The sequence below is a fragment of the Lutra lutra genome, chromosome 8, assembly GCF_902655055.1.
Source record: "Lutra lutra chromosome 8, mLutLut1.2, whole genome shotgun sequence".
In the NCBI taxonomy this organism is placed as follows: Eukaryota; Metazoa; Chordata; class Mammalia; order Carnivora; family Mustelidae; genus Lutra; species Lutra lutra.
The window spans coordinates 135,842,367-135,858,950 of NC_062285.1; the positions used below are offsets into that span (position 1 = coordinate 135,842,367).

At 54.0% G+C, this 16,584-nt stretch overlaps 1 protein-coding gene across 2 annotated transcripts in view; it reads left to right on the plus strand.

Annotated features, from left to right (window-relative positions):
* The window catches only part of CACNA1I (calcium voltage-gated channel subunit alpha1 I), a 116,796-nt gene that overhangs the window by 22,679 nt on the left and 77,533 nt on the right, over positions 1 to 16,584 (plus strand). For both annotated transcript variants that reach the window (XM_047742647.1, XM_047742648.1), the window contains exons 3-4: positions 8,079 to 8,190; positions 9,998 to 10,131. In XM_047742647.1, the coding sequence (XP_047598603.1) occupies positions 8,079 to 8,190; positions 9,998 to 10,131 (246 nt within the window). The remainder of the gene's footprint in view (positions 1 to 8,078; positions 8,191 to 9,997; positions 10,132 to 16,584) is intronic.

The following is a 16,584-nucleotide window of genomic DNA, read 5'->3' on the forward strand; positions in this document are numbered from 1 at the left end:
CACTGGCAGGCAGGGGAGACGTGTGGTGGAGGACAGGCCCCCAGGAGACCGAGCAGGAATGTCCGTGTCTCCACCAAGTGTCTGCTTGTGTTTCTGGTGGGCAGGGACTGTGTCTTCTTCATGTGGGGTTCTCCGGAGCCACGGTGGGCCAGACCTGGGGGGCGGTCTCGGTGAGGAGGTGCAGAGTAAAGGAACAGGGAGTGATGGATGTTAAAAGGGAGAAGAGGTGGGTAAAGGGTGGGAAAAGAGGTTGCAAATCCCTCCAGCACAGAAATCCCTCCTTTGGCTCCTTGATACCTCCAGGTGATGGGGACCTCACTCCTTTCTGAGGCTGCTGTGCTCATGGGCAGCTGTTCCAGGTAGAGCTCTGGGCACAGAGAGGGATGGATACCCTCTGCCCTGAGACAGCACAGCCTGGTTGGTGGTGAGAAACCAGGACAGACCACATTCAGTTCGATAGCTGATATAATGGGGAGGGTGACATCCGAGACATTGTGAGGGCTCGGGGGAGGCATCTGTACCTCCTGCCCAGGACTCCAGGAGGGTTTCTGGTGGCACACCTTCTTTGCAGGTGGACTCTTGAGGCTGGATCAGCCCCCAGACTGTGGGATCCTGGGCCCCAGCGGTCTGCCCCGCCTTCCCCTTTTCATCAGCGGGGGCTGAAGCCTCCTTGGCTGGAGTTCCCATCCCATGGACCGTCCGCCCTGGGTTTTCTTCCAAGCTGGCAGCCCCTGTTCCCTCGCCTCCCCCACTCCGGCTGTCTGCACTGGGCACCGAGGCCTGCTGGGCATCTGGGAATCAGAGACTTTGGCCAAATTCAATGCATTCTCAAATTAAGGGGCCTCTAAGAAGTGGGATTGGGGGCAGGGAAGGAAGTGAGTGCTCACTCCCTCATCTGGACCCTGTAAGTGTTCTCAGCCCACCAAGACTCTAGCATATAAGCAGAACCAGTCCAGCCCAGGCAGGGCTGTGTGACATGTGGGGAGCTCCCTACTGCTGGAGGCATGTAAGTAGAGAGGTCTAGGACCATCTGCCCAGCAAGTCTGTCCACTTTATGGAGGAGCTTTTTGTCCCAGTTCAACCAGTGTGTGACCTTGGGCAAACATCTGGGCCTTCATTTTTGTGTCTGTGAAGTGGGTGTAACAATGTTTGCCATGCCTAGCTCCCGAAGTTGCTATGGGCATGGGAGGAATGAATCTTTTTTTTTTTTGGAGAGGGAGAGAGAGAGTCCCAAGCAGGCTCCATGCCCAATGAGGAGCCTGAAGTGGGGCTCAATCTCGAAACTTTGAGATCATGACCTGAGCCGAAATCAAAGTTGGGCGCTTACCTGACCGAACTACCTAGGCGCCCCAGGAGGAACGAATCCTTAAACAAACAAGAGACAGGAGATATGATGGTGGGAGTTTCAAATCCCTCACTAGCTTTGGCCTCGGCAAATCAGTCGCTCTCTCCTGTGCAGGGTTGTGATGAAGGTTGACATGGCGATGGGGGTGTGGTCTGTGACAGTGACCACCCCAGCAGGTGCTTGTGTGGTTTTCATTGTTGCATTTTATTTTTCCTTATAGCAATTGCCCTTCATCATGTTTTGTTGTCCCCACTCCCTTTCTTTTTTTAAAAAAAGATTTTATTTATTTATTTGACAGGATCACAAGTAGGCAGAGAGGCAGGCAGAGAGAGAGAGAGAGAGAGGAGGAAGCAGGTTCCCTGCTGAGCAGAGAGCCCGATGCGGGGCTTGATCCCAGGACACTGGGATCATGACCAGAGCCGAAGCCAGAGGCTTTAACCCACTGAGCCTCCAAGGCACCCCCCCCCCCCCGCACTGCCCTTTTTAAGTAGGCTCTGCACACAGCCTGGAGCCCCACTCGGGGCTCAAAATCATGACCCTGAGATCAAGACCTGAACTGAGATCAAGGGTCGGGAGCTTAGCTGCTGAGCCAGCCAGGCGCCCCTTTGTTGCCCTTTTTAATCTTTGTGTCCAGCTCAGGGCATTTTCCCATAACAATATACTCCAGTGACCGCACTCAGGCCAATAAGAACTTCTCCAAAAGATGGAGAGTGCCCCGGAAGCTCCCTCACGCCCTGCCCCGGAAGGGCGCTCCCCCGGCGTCACCACTGCTCTGAGCTCCATCACTGCGGGGTTTGCTTTACCTGATTTTCCACACGCTCTTTGCCCTTGCCCAGCTTCGGCTACCCAGCGTTAGGCCTGTGAGCTCCGTCTCTGCCATTGTGCCTGTCGGTGGATTGCTCTTTGTCATGGCTGGGGGATGTTCCACGAACGGCTGTGCCACTGGCTTTCTCGCTCGGCCTCGGCACTGCTGACCCTTGGGGCTGGAGAACTTTTCCTGTGCATCGTAGGCTGTCCGTCAGCGTCTCTGGGCTCCACCCATTAGATGCCAGTGCCCTGCTTCCCCCTACTGGGGCGATCAAAAATGTCTCTAGACATGGCCACCTGTCCCCCAGGGGTCAGAATCATCCCTGGTTGAAATTTGCTGCCCGACTCATTCTCCCGATGACGCATACTTGGGCCATTACGGATGCTGTGAGCATTCTGCCACAGGCCTTTGTGTGGACTTCTGTCAGAATTTCTCCGGCGTGTGCACCCAGGAGTGGCCCAGCTGGCTCCTAACAGGGGCCTCTGCTTCACTTCAGTAGATGCTGGACAGCTTTCCAGAGTGGTTTTTGCTCATAAGACAGGTTAAATGAATCAATTCACGAATCTAGAGCATAGTCGTCATTCAGAATGGTAACCACACACCGTGGCCAGGCCCTAGGACAAGGACGTGCTCTGGGGACCTCGAAGGCAGACGTCAGCCTGGTTCATCTCAGAGCCCTGATGCACGGGCCAGGATACAGCAGGTGCTCCATGGAGGTCTGTGGACCTGGCCTTGGAGAAGCCGCCCTAAGAACTGGGATCTGGAACCTTAGGCCGCAGCCTTTGAGGACCGGAGGCCTGAGCTCCTATCCTGGGACACGCTGAGGACCAGTAAGGGAAGGACCCCCATGTCAGGGCTGGCTCACCTTCCCTGCCTCTCTGGTCCAGGATGATGCCGCTTCCAGCCTTTCCTTCCACTTGATTTATTTAGACAACTGAGGTGCACCCTGGGAAATGGATTAGATTTCAGATTTGACAAAAATAAAAACAAATTTGGCTGCCTCAGCCAAACCCAGCGCTCATGCCCCCACCCCCCCTCCCAGAGCCCTCCGAATTACAGAAACTGTGACTGTCATCTGGGCCTACGGGATGGAGGGTGGTGGTCACCATGGTAACCGTGCTGGCCTCCGGCTCTGGCTCCTGGAGAGGACACTGCCCCGAGGGGCCTGCTGGGGTGTCAGGCACTGTCCCTCCAGCCGGTCACTCTTCTCCCCAGGAAGTGGCAGGTTTGAGGAGGCCTTTGGCCTGGTGGGCTTCCCAGGTGACCCTGTCCCTCCAGTTTTTGAGACAGCGGCTGAGACGTGGAGTGGAGTGATGACTGTGGTCCAGCTGGACTTCTCACTGACTGGGGACCTTGAGACTAGCACCCTCCCCTTATAGGCTTGCCCTCCCAGTCGCCCTGCCTCCCAGCCATACGTGTCGTCCTTCCTGACTCCCAGCTCACCTGTGCCCCTGGTCCAATTGGGAGGAGATGATGTGGGTGAGAATTAAAAAGCAAATATTCCACTGAGCACATGCCAGTCGAGGGCCTCTCGTGTTCCAGGCTCCATGTCTGGCGGGGGGGCAGGGCACAGGGCTGGGAATGCAGGATTAGGAGTCAGCGCGGGGGGGGGGGGGGGAGCAGATTCAAATCCCGCTGCTGTCACATGACAGCTGTGTGACCTTCAATGGCTGTGGCAGGAGCCCTTAGAGCCACAGCTCCTTCTCAACTTCCTCCTCTCTAAGATGGGGATAATGGCAGCACTTGCCAGTTCTAGGGGACTTTGCTGAAGTTTCGGGGGGCAGCTCAGTGTTGCCTGGCCTGAACTGATTGATTCTTTTTAGAAGGCTGTTAGTGAAGATTCGGCTCTTGGGCGGAAGACACGGGTCCGAAAGTGACAGCCTCTCTTCTTCTTCACTCAAGATCATACTAGGTAGTCAGCAGGCAGGGAGAGCAGGGGATTTCAGTCCTCTGCCGGTGACTTGGCTTTCCCCCGCCACAAGCCAAAGGATGGGAGACCCTGATCCCTGTTACGGGAGAGGCTGACAAAGAGGGCTTTCCGTGCCGCCCACCGCGTGACGAGCCCTGGGCCGGAGCCCACGGCTGCACAGGCTTTCTGTTTTGCGGCATGTGCTTGTTGGAGGGTTTAAATGAGATAGTGCGAGCTGTTTGGAAGGTGCTTTGGCAAAGAGACATTACAGCGCACTTGAGAAATGTTTCATTGCTGCTGCTGACCCAAGGCCAGCACACAGGAGACGCTCAGTATGTGCTCATCAATTCGCTGCTGGGCTCTGAGGACCACGGGAGGCGCGGCCAGCAGAGCAGGGGAAACAGGGTGGGGGCTGGCTGTAGGGGGAGCTGAGGCTTCTGCCGGGGCCGGAGGTGGGGTGGTGGTGCCTCTGAAGCCCCCAAGAACCCTTCGTTTCTTTTGAAGGGCTGCGAAGGATGAGTAGGAGTTTGCCCCCAGCCAGGGGGTGGGGGTCTGGGAAGGTTTTGTCTGCCAGGGAAGCTTCGTTGAGTGGCCATTGATCTGTCCCCTCATCCCTGTTCTTCTGAGGTGCCCGTGGCTGCCCATCTTGGGTCGAATCCCCTGGCTGAGCTGAGCAGGTGTGACACCTGCGAGCCTGGACCTTTGGGGGAAACATGGGGTTTTGGTGTCTGTTTGAAATCCAGCCTTGGCTCAGGGACCCCCTCTGTTGTCTGAGAGTCCCTTTTGCTTCTGGCTTGCTGTGTTGCAAGGAAGGCTCTCTGTCTGTCCGCTTCCCATCTGCGCAGTGGGGGATTGGAGCAGTTTCTTCCTGCAGACCTTGGTGGGACTGTTCTGTGACAAGGTACTCTGGCAGGCGTGGGGGTCTGGCCAATGAAGCAGGACAGGTGATGGGGTCCCTGCTGCAGGGTCTCAGGCGCTATGTGGTGGCTTTGAGCCTCGCTGTGAGAGGCAGCGGGAGCCACGGAAGACTCTTGGCCCTCATGGAGCCAGCACTCAAGTCTTGGCCTGCCCTGTTACCTAGAAATCCTGACTGCCCTCTTGGGGCCTCTGTCCTCCCTCAAACGGCCCCGGAACCTCGGAGTTGTGCCAGTGTTATGTTCCTCACCGCTTATGACTGATGGTGGAAACATGAGGCATGGGGCCAGGCCATGGACTTCCGCAGTCTGGAGACCTTGACTCCCTCTGACAGTCCTCCTTCCACATGCTGCGGGGTCTGGTTCGACTGCAAGGAGGGCTGGTGCCTTTGATCCCTGAGCCAGTGGGGAGCATGTCAGGAACTGTGGGCACCAATGCCAGCTCTGGCCTGACTTCTGAACCTCCCAGCCTCTTGGAAAGGGCCCAGGCTCCGCCATCTGGGATTTCCCCGAGTGCCTCAGGGCAGGGCTGGGACTGTCCACTTCTGAATGTCTGAGCTGAGCAAGCTAGAGGTAAAACTACTCCGTCTGTCTCCTCGAGAGACTGTGTGCAGTGGGCGGCAACAGAGGCAGCACCACACAGTGGCTCTGGGCACCACTGAGTCAGGTCCTTTGGGCCGCTTACTGGCTGTGTGACCTTGGGCAGGTCACTCCAGCTCTCCAGGCCTGTTTCCCCATTTGCCCCCAGTGAGAAGTGATGAGAGCCGGGGCCATGTCCCTAGGGACTTGGCACACAGTAGTCGTGGTTACTGCCAAGTTCATTACTGTGGTACAAGCTAGACCACGTGGATAGGGAGCACTTCCAGAGAGGAGGCTGAGCCACCACTTTGTGAATGGGGTAAGGTGCTTCAAGGGAAGTTTCAAGAAGAAGGGACAAATGAACAGGGCTGTGAAGGATGAGTAGGAGTTTGCCTGGTAGCGACAGTAGAAGGAAGTACATGCAAAGGGTATGTTTGGGGACAGCAAGAAGATCAGTGCATGCCAAGGCCAATGGGTGGGAGGTAAGGCCAGAAGAACTCGCTGAGTTCAGGGTGTGGGCAGCCTTGGGTGTCAGGCTAAGGAGAGTGCAAGAGCCATGGAAGGTTTTGGAACCATGAAAAGGCATAATCAGAGCTGGGCTTCAGGCAGATTAATCTGGTGGTGGCCCAATGGCCCGGGAGCAAGCAAAGCAGGTCCTGGTTCTGAATCTCAGCTCTGTTCTTTTCTAGCGGGTGACCTGGGGCAAATCAGGTTCCCCTTTGTGTCTCAGGCTCCTCATTTCTCAGTGGGACTTCCAACAGCACTCTGAGAATTAACTGAGATGATGCTTGCAAAGTGCTCAGATAGTACTGGACACACAGCACTCGCCTGGTGACCGTGTGGGGCAGATTGGAGGGGCAGAGATCAGAGCTGGAGGCTGGGAGGTTCGGGACAGGGCCCAGGCAAGAGACACTGGGGCTGGTCTGAGACCTCAGGGGAGGGAGGGGGAAGTCACAGGCAGAGACGGACCATGTATCACAGAGGAGAGCCCTGGCTTGGAGTCTAGCAGGCCTGGGGTGAATCTCAGCTCTGGTACGTCCCAGCTGTGAGACCTAGGTGAGGCCCTTAGTTTCTCTGAGCCTCATTTTCCTCATCTGTACAATGGGCCTGCTGACCTCCATTACTCAGGGCCCCGGTGAGTAAGAAGTGGGGGTTCTGGGCTCCTGGGAGATACCTGCTAAGAGTCCTTTGAACTTGAAGCTGGCAGGGAGGGCAGAGGGAGTCGAGAAGGCAGCTGGGAGGAGAGAAAGTGTGGCAGGCAAGGGGAAAAGCAAGGGGGAAGGGGGATGCTCACTGGTAATTAGAACGCTTGAACTTCAGAAAAGTTAATTAATGATGAGGCTGCTGTTCAGAGCAGTCTCAGGCTAGAAGGGGGCCCTGGCAGGGACTATGCTTAATTACAGGCTATGGCAGGAGAGTGGTGGTGGGGTGGGGGATGGGGGTAGGAAGGAGCAGGGCTGGGCCAGGAAGGTCTGAAGGAGAGGTAGGAAGGAAGGCAACATCCCAAGGTGAGGGAGGGCCCAGGGATGAGAGGGAGGTCGTTGCCAGGGAAACCAGGTCCATTCTCCGTCAGGCAAGAAGAGGTATTCACCCCCAGTGGGTGGGGTCTGGCTAGCGTGGCTACATCCCAGTTTAGAGCAAGGGGCCAGGGTTTTCATTTGGAGACACACAAGAATCACAGGATATCAGAATGGACTTATTCATGCAACAGACGTTTACGGAGCTTCTACTAGGTGCCTGTTGCTGTTAGAGGGATGAATGTAAAACCCTTGTCCCCTTGGAATGGAGGTTCTGGTTGGGGTAAAGACCACAAGCATGCCAACAAGACAACTTTAGACATAAAAGTGCCTCAGAGTCCCTGCCTAAAGCTGGTGGCTGCATGAGACTTTCTGCCTGGCCGGGCCTCTGGAGACTGAGTTCCATTTCTCTTGCTGCAGAAGCTGGTGAGGGCCTAGGCTCAGATGTTCCAGAATCTAGTGATGAGTTCTAACCCTGGTCGTGGAAGAAGAGGGAAGGACGGGGGTGTCTGCCGCATAGGCGCCAGCCCTGGCCCTGGGGCAGACACGGAGGAGGCATAGGTCAGGGGAGGGGAGAGGTGGTCAGAGAAGAGAGGCAATGACGGTCAGAAGGAGGTGGTCAGAGATGGACAGGCAGGGATAACCCAGAGATGGCCTGCCAACTGGGCCTCTCTGGATTTCTCATTTCCTGGCCCCAAAGGGAACACTTAGGCTGGGGTGAGGAAATAGGGGAGGGGTCCTCGAGAGCGGGGGCTTGGTAGGATTTGGGTCCTCTGGTAGGACCTCCATTCCACACCGGCAGCCCTGTCTGTTGAGAGGTGGCTAGGCGGGGCTTGTCTCCAAGGGTTTTGCAAACTTGGGCATTGACCCACTCAGGGGAGGCGTCTGGGGGGCACCGGGGTATGTGCCTGCGTTTGTGGTGGGCGGGGTATTACACTCCAGGGAGCATTCAGCCCTCCCTTGGCTTCCGTCTTCCCGACTGTTTTGTCCTTGACTCGGTGTGTACATGGTTTGAATGTGTCAGCATGCTGGTGATCCTGCTGAACTGCGTGACACTTGGCATGTACCAGCCCTGCGACGACATGGACTGCCTGTCCGACCGCTGCAAGATCCTGCAGGTGAGGCGGCCCACTCGGCCTGGCTTGCTACGCCCCGCCCATGAGGCCCCGCCCCCACCAGCCTTGCCCCGCCCCCTGTCATACCCCGCCCACTAACCCGGTGCACCACACCTCGCTCTACCTTCCATTCCCCGCCCACCCGCCCCGCCCCGCCCCGCCTCGTCCCGCCTCGTCCCGCCTCGTCCCGCCTCGTCCCGTGTGCCCCTTCTGCAGTACATTGCCTACTTGCCCCTGCCCCGCCCTGCCTGCCGCGCTCCTGCCCACCACGTGGCCTGCTCTCGCTCAACTGGCTGTCCTCTTCATCGTTCCCAACTGGTCTTACCCATTCCCCTTCTTGATCCTTTCTCCCCTTCATGCCCTTTATATTTTGGAGCCTCTGCCCTAGGCTAGGGCCCCATCTTCCCAACCTAGATGCCTCCCCAAGCCTTCTCCTGGTCTCCCCAATCCCAGACTAACCATACTGTCCCATGCCACCGGAGTGCCAGTGACCCTGACACTCCTCTGCTCAAAGCCTGTCCTTAGCTCCTGGTGCTCTTGGAATGAAGGCTAAACTCTGTAATTTGCTGTCAGTTCCTGTCAGGAGCCAGCCTCCTGTATCTCTCCTGTTTTCATCTCCCGGGTCCAGGTGGGGTCCTAAACCTGGGTACCTACCATTACCCCATGCAGCGCTTGTCTACCCGTAGTGCAAGGTGTTAGGGTTATACCCATTTTACAGATGTGTATAAACATCCTCATCCCATGTCCTGTCCCTGGAAAAGCCAGATTCCTCCCGGGAGGAGTTGCCTTCTGCGTCTTGTGTTTCCATGGGACTCAGGAGTTCTGAGCTGCCTTCAAGCAGCCCAGGGTCTCAGAATCACCCCCCTGGGCACTTGTTAAAGATGCAGACCTGGCCCATCTCAAATCTGCAGAATCAGAATCTCTGGGGTGGTAGTTCCTGGGTCTGAGAGGATAGCAAGCTCCTCATCCAGCCCCAGGCCCCTGAGGGGAGTTAGAACCGATTAGCCTCATTGGGTACCAGGCTGGCTTCCCAACCAGCTGGTGAATTCATCAAGGACTCCTGTCTATGTCAGTGACACCCAGCCTCCCTCCCGGCACACAGGAAGTGGGCCCATTTGTTGAATTGACCACAGCCCTCAATGATCTGGAAAGAGGAATTCCACCCAGGCCCTGTGCTCAGGAAATACCTACTCCCTTGAGCCCATACTTAGGGACGCATTTGGGGTCTTCTTTCTAAACAGAGGAAGGCAGCCCTGAAACCTGCCCACAGGGGCATCAGGTCTGTTTTGAGAAACCTCCTTCCACGTGGGCTTTGGAATCAGACAGACCTGAATGTCGGTTCTGATTCTGCCACTTGTGTTCCGCAATACATTCTTATGTTCTGGGGCAAGTTGCTTGACCTCTCTGAGTCTGTTTCTGCCCCTAAAATGGGGCTATCCATGGGGTTGCTGTGGGAATTAGGAAAGAGAATGCAGGTCAGATATCTAGCCCAGTGCTTGGCCGCTGTTACCAGGGAGAGCCCTTTGCCCTGCCCCTATCGGGGGCCCTTGTCAGTAGGCCTGACTTTCGGGAACAAAAGAATGGGCTGTATGACCTTAGGCCTGTTCCTTCCCCTGTCTCTTCATTTGTGAAATGACTCCACTGGACCAGGATCTCTGAGGTTCTCTTCCTGCCCAAGAGGGGATGTCTCCAGGTCTTTTCCAGGCCCTTCATGTCCATGCCTTTGTCCCTACCCCACACCGTGGCTCCAACCCTGTGGTTCTGCTCCAGAGCCTCATACTGTCTTCTTGCCTTCCTCCCGTCCCTGCAGGTCTTTGATGACTTCATCTTCGTCTTCTTTGCCATGGAGATGGTGCTCAAGATGGTGGCCCTGGGCATTTTTGGCAAGAAGTGCTACCTTGGGGACACATGGAATCGACTGGATTTCTTCATTGTCATGGCAGGGTACGTAGTGTATATCACAGCTCTTAGCATCTGGTGTACACCAGACATAAGGTAATTAATCTGTGGGGCTTCTTGGTGTTTATGAGGAGGCTGCATTGGGTAGGGCCTTCCTGGACTCCTGGGGTGGGAGGAATGGTGGCCCTTTGCTGAATGGCCTAGAAAGACAGACAGACATTCCTCCCCTCTCTGGTGAGACATGTGTCCTCCTGCACTGTCTGCTGATACCGGGTCTGTTTCACACTAACTGTAGGACCTTGAGAAAGAAACTTAACCTGAGCCTCAGTTTCCTCATCTGTAAAATGGGGATAAGTATGGCTCTATCAAAATGAGCACCCAATCAATGTTAACGATTACCCTAAATCGCTCAGCAGGTCAGAGACAGCCCCAACTCGGGCACTGTGTGACTCCAAACTGTGGTTATTTCTGTCAAGACACAAACTACAGTCAGAGGGAAGCCAGGTTGCAGGTTAGCCCATTTGGAGCCTCTTGGACCCTGCTTTGTACCTTGTTCCCGCTTTCCTGGGTCAGACTGGGCTGGTGGCTACTCCTGCATTCATCTAACAGCCAAGGGTCGAATGAGCTCCTTCGAAGCACTGTCCTAGGCGTGGGGTAGGAAGAACAGCAAACACAGAACAGGCCTTGTCCTTCCCAGCTACCGTGCAGGGAGAGACATCCACCAGCTATGGCGGTGAACATGCCACACACACACAGACAAGAGCTCTGGGAGAAGCTCTGTGGTTTTCTGAGAGCATCTCTGAGACAACATGGTGGCTTGGGGGCTTGAGGACTTTCCTGAGGAGGTGACACACAAGAGGAGGAGGACAAGCAGGTGTTCATCATGCCCAGTAATGGGTCAACAGGGCAGAACTGAGAGGGGGAAGAGACAGAGGGGAAGAGGGAAAGGCTGGAGGCCTGCAGGTGTGCACGCAAGTGTGCACGTGTGGGTGTCTGTGACAGTGCGAGTACTCACGTATGTGTGTCAGTGTGTGTGCGTGTGTGCGTGCTTGTGTGCGAGGTGCCCCTGGGACAGGGCAAGGAGGGAGGACAGGCACCTAGCCGAGATGGGAAATCAGTACCACTAAGTGTATGCTGAAATCCACAGGGATGTTCTGAAATGAAATGATTTGTCCACCAGTGTTTAAAAAAAAAAAAAATTACACCTCTGCTCAGCAGGCTTTCCTGAGAACAGAGTTCAACTTCACCGTCACCCTGTCAATTACTTGGACCTTGCTGGAAGCTGTGCTGGGTTCATACGGTTTCTTGTGAACTGTGCCCCTCCTGTGGTCAAGTCTTTCATTCTCCTTCTCATTTTGCTTTGGCTGGAGGCCATCCTTAAGTCGTTTGTTGTTGTTTTAAGGACAAGGTGTTTGGATAGTGTAATTTTTCAGAGTTGTCTCTCCAAACCTACATTCCTTTGATCTTGTGCGAAGGACAGTTTTTGTCTGCTTCACTCTGGAATCATAATTTCTCTCCTCAGAGCCCTGCAGGTGGTCCCATTGAAATCCACAAGCTCGAATTGCGGGCGAGTCCAGGACAGGTCTGACTCCTCTTCCTGGCTGCTTCCCTGCCAGATCCTTGTAGGGTTTTCTCCTCACCTTCAGAATTCAGGCAGTTCACTAGGGCAAGTTTAGGCATAGAACTGCTCCCCATGGAGCCTTTTAGAACTGGTATTTTCCTTCACATCAAAAAAATATATATATTTCTTTTTTTGGCTTTTTGGGTTTTGCCCATTCTTCTCTGCTGCCTGCTGGCAGTCCCATGAAGTGGGTATTTCCCTCCTGTATCTGTTCTCTGCATTTACCCTCTTTTCCCTCAAAGGTTTCGTCTGTACTAGAGGAGAATTTGTTGACTTGTCTTTTGAGTCACCAACGATGTCCTTTCCTCTAGTTACTGCCCCTCCTGGAATCATTTGTCTCCCCTGTGTCTTGTTAATTCCCAAGATCATTTCTTGTTCCTGGGTTTCTCAGACCCATTCTTGTTTTATGGGTGTGATATTCATTCGACTCTCATCTTATGGATACAAAGTAGGCTTCTTAACAGTCCTTTCCTGACCTTGAAGTCAAAGCATAATCTCCAAAGAACTAAAAAAAAAAAAAAAAAAAAAAAGACCTGCACACAAATCTTAAAAGGCACGTGATTTAGCCCCGGTCTTAATGAGGAACCGGCAAGTTGGTAGTCGGCAGAATTAGGAAAGCAGGCATTGGAGAGAAAATGTGGGGATGAGAGAGTTAGGTTGGAATCAAAACTGGTTAACGACCTATAGGGTCATAAAACGATAACTTGGGTTATCTTTTCTGTTGTGCAGAAATCACTTACAAAACTGCAGGTTAATGTGATTCCACAGCAGCCAGACCTTTAATTAACAGTCAGTAGTGAATTAACCAAGGGATATTCCCCCAGATAGTGAAATAATCTTTAGCTGGGTCTGTTAAGTAATGCTCCTAAATGACACGGTGAGAAATACTGCCCTCCCTGTGCCTTACTTCCAGGTTTTAGGATAATTGTTCTTGACTCCTGCTTGGGGGAAGGCATTTGCTTTGCCGGTTCCACTCAGTGCCTCCTACGAGCACCCCCACCTTGCCCTTTTGACTTGAAGAGTCTCTGTTGCTTACTGAGTTCCCCCCTCTGCTCAATTAAGACACTGAAAATCCAAGCTGAGCAGAGTGAGGACTGGTGAGGTCCCTGGTATCTCTCTTGGTCCTCGGGTGGGGTCTCTAGGCCAGGATCCCGCTGGGCAGGTGTGGGGTCGGTGGCAGGGGCGGGGGCCGGGAGAGCAAGGGCTGCACGCATGCGCAGTCACGGGGGGGGCGTGCCGGGTTTAATGCTCTGCTATGTCACCGTTTTGAAATTCTTTCTAGGTTTTGAAGGGGGGCCCTGCATTTACATTTAGCACTGGGTCCCACAAATTATGTAGCTGGTCCTGGTTGGGGGGAGGTTCAATGGAGACTTTTTTACTAGAGTCATGAACACATTTGGGTGACCCAGACCTGTCTTATTCTCAAGGTCGTCCTTGTCCTTTGTGCCTAGGGATGGTGTGGGTGCGGAGGGCAGGATGGGAAGCCACAACCCGAGGCTCCACAGCCCAGCTCCCCAGTCCCAGCCCCACTTGGTGCTATAAATGTTAGGTTTCCTGAGTAACGGGCCTGACATCCCAAGGACGTTTTCTTCCTTCCTGCTCCTCCCCTTCCCCAAATTACTGGCTCCTTTTTCAAGCTGTGGAGGAGACAGTCTCCACGCTGGAAGGTTCCTTCGAGGTCAGAGCCTTCACCTCCACATCCAGTCAGTCCCTGCTTGCATGCTGTCACTGTGGGGAACTCACCTAGCAGCCGATACCAAATGGGGACAGCCCGATGTGCTAGAAAATTCTTTCTTTCGCTGAGCCAAATTTGTCTTCCTGTAGTTCCCATCTGCTGGGAACATTCACTCACTTGTTTGTTTACAAAATCAGTATTTATTGAGCACCTACTACATGCCGGGCCTCGGGTTGAAAAAGACAGATGCCGTTATGATCTCATGGTTTAGAAAACAGATGTAAGGGGCACCTGGGTGGCTCAGTGGGTTGAAGCCTCTGCCTTCTGCTCAGGTCATGATCCCGGGGTCCTGGGATCGAGCCCCGCATCGGGCTCTCTGCTCAGCCGGGAGCCTGCTTCCTCCTCTCTCTCTGCCTGCCTCTCTGCCTACTTGTGATCTCTGTCTGTCAAATAAATAAATAAAATCTTAAAAAAAAAATCTTAAAAAAAAAAAGAAAACATGTAAAACAGAGAATATGATGCTAAGTAAATTCTAAATTGGGATCAGTGCTATTGCAAGGAAGTGTAGAGGACCATGATGTTGTGGAACGGGGACCTGATTTACACAGGGGGGTGGTGGATGCCCCCTGAAGAAGAGAGGCCTGGGCGGGGAGTAAGAGCTGAACGGGCAGAGGATGAGGACAGAGTGTCTAAAGGAGAGGGGATGGCCTGCAGAGGGCCCCTGGGGCTGTTTGGGGAAGGTGTAGGAGGGGAATTTGGGAGCTTAAGGATCCCCAGGGATGGGCGGGTACTCAAAGATGGGGACAGAGAGGGAGGCAGGGGCCTGATAACAGAGTTCCCCAGAACCTGCAGGGGAGGTCATCTCTGACAGACTCATGACAGTCCTTCAGAATTTGGAAGGCGGTTCCTTTCCTCCTTGAGGCTCCCTCTCATTTTCCTTTTCCTTTCCTTTCCTTTTTTTTTTTTTTAAAGATTTTATTTATCTGAGAGAGAATGAGAGAAAGAGAAAGCGCACAAGTAGGGGGAGGGGTAGAGGGGGAGAAAGCGAGAGGAGCAGACACCCTTCTGGGCAAGGAGCCCAATGCAGGGCTCTATCCCAGGACCCTGAGATCATGACCTGAGCCGAAGGCAGATGCTTAACTGACTGAGCCACCTAGGCACCCTCCCTTTCTTCACATGGAATGTCCCCAACACCTGCCATCATAGGTTAGAGGACAGCCGAGGCCACCTCATCTGCTGGGCTCACTTGAGGCTGTCACGGTGCCTGGCCTGGGGTAGGTCCCCAAACTCCCAATGACAGCTCACGGGGCAGAGAGAATGGGCCTTGTCCTTGTCCCCGTGCCACGTGGTGACCTGCTGAGTGGCTGTGCTCCCTGCCATGCCCTTTGTGTTCACTTTCCAAGCCAGGTCTCTCCCACCCTGGAACTAGACACAGTTGACCTTTTCTTAACCCAAGTACCAAACTTTGCGTGTTTTGCCATTAATTTTCTCTTACAGTGATCCCTTGGAGTCCTGATTCAATCACTCATTACATTTACTTCCTGTGCTTGATCTGCTTAGGAGAGCGAGCCTTGGGGCACCTCGCTACAGACTCTCTTTCAGTGTGGGACAAACCTCCAGTAAGCATGGGTTATACTTGAACCCACCTTACTGTCTTATCTGAACTACACTTTTCTGCTCTTATCTATTAGGAAGTCATGAAACAGTCAATGACATTACTGTTGAACTTGAGATATTCTTTATGTCTATATCTCTCTCGGTGCATTGTGCTGGTAATTCTACCTCCTCCCCCAACCAAAAACCTGAATGGCCATTGCCATCTGTGGGGTGGGGCCTGGGCACTTCTGTTAAAAGCTTCCCCAGGAATTCCAGTGATGATTTTCTTAGGTGAACCAGGGCTGGGGGCTGGGCTGCAGGGACCTCTCCAGAATGAGGCTGAGGCAGAGTCTTGCCAAGGGCATAGCTGGTGAGGACCCCATCTTGGATGAATGCAGGGGACAGGAGCTGCCTTGAGTCAGAAAGCCCTTGAAAACTTCCAACTGTGATGGCATCCCAGAGAGGGCCTCGGTGTAGGAAAGTGACAAAGCTAAGGGATGACCACGAGCAGACCAGGAATGGGCAACCAACCTCTCCACTCCTCAGACACATGCACAGCTTTGCCCCCCTTTTTAGTGCTCCTCAAAGTTCAAGGAGCAACAGGATCTCTGGGGGTCCATGTTAAAATGCAGGTTCCCGGGCCTCCCACCCCAAGGATCCAGACCCAGGGATCTGGGTATGGAGGGCCTAGGAATTTGCGTTTTAACCAAACACCCGGGTGGCCCCAGTGCAGGTGCTCTCACTCATTTGACCCTCAAGATACCCTTGACCAGGAGAGATTCCAGTGGAGATGACAATTCCCAGTTCTGGGGAAGAAGCACGAGGAGGGCCCCATCTCTGATCTGGGGCCGGCATCTGAGTATTATGACAGATCATGACAGGCAGACGTACTTCGTGAACAGAAGTGTGGGGACTCCCCCTAGGAATTTCTTATCATCATTAAAAATATTAACACAGATAGCAGTAATGTCAGTAACTCAGCCCCTCAGCCGGGGAGCGAGAAGGAGGGGCTGGTCTGTGTCCATCAGACCCTGGGAACCTCTTTTCGGGCGCGAGTGAGCACATACCGGGAACAGCTTGCCCATCCTGACTTTTACAGGCTCTGGGGAAACAAAATGTCAATAAGAATTGTTCCTCAGCCCCAGACTGGAGCTTTCTAAAAAGAGCAGGCAGGCACGTCCCGTCTGCAGTTGCTTGCTGGGAGGTCCTTTTGTCCGAAGTGCCCGTCCATGGTTCTTTAGAAAGCAAAGGGAATTGAATCTTCCTCGGCTCCATCTGGGGTGTGATAAAAAGTAAGAACATCTACTGTTTGCTGAGTGCTCACTGCGGGGCCAAGCTGGGCATCTGCTGGTTTCATCTTCAGACTGGCTCTGCGAGGGATGGACTGTGGTGAGTTGCATTTCACAGATGAGGCATGGTAGCAGGAAGAGTCCTGCCCACGGTCACAGGCTGGTAAGGGAAAGGGCCGGAAGGTGAACCCAGGGAGCAAGGCTCCAGAGGCTGGAGTTGAGTCCTGGTTTTGTTTAACTTGCTGGGGAGCATTTGGCTGCAAGTAACTGAAGACTCAACCAGCGGTGGCTCGAGCAAATCCTGGGGTGTTTTTTCC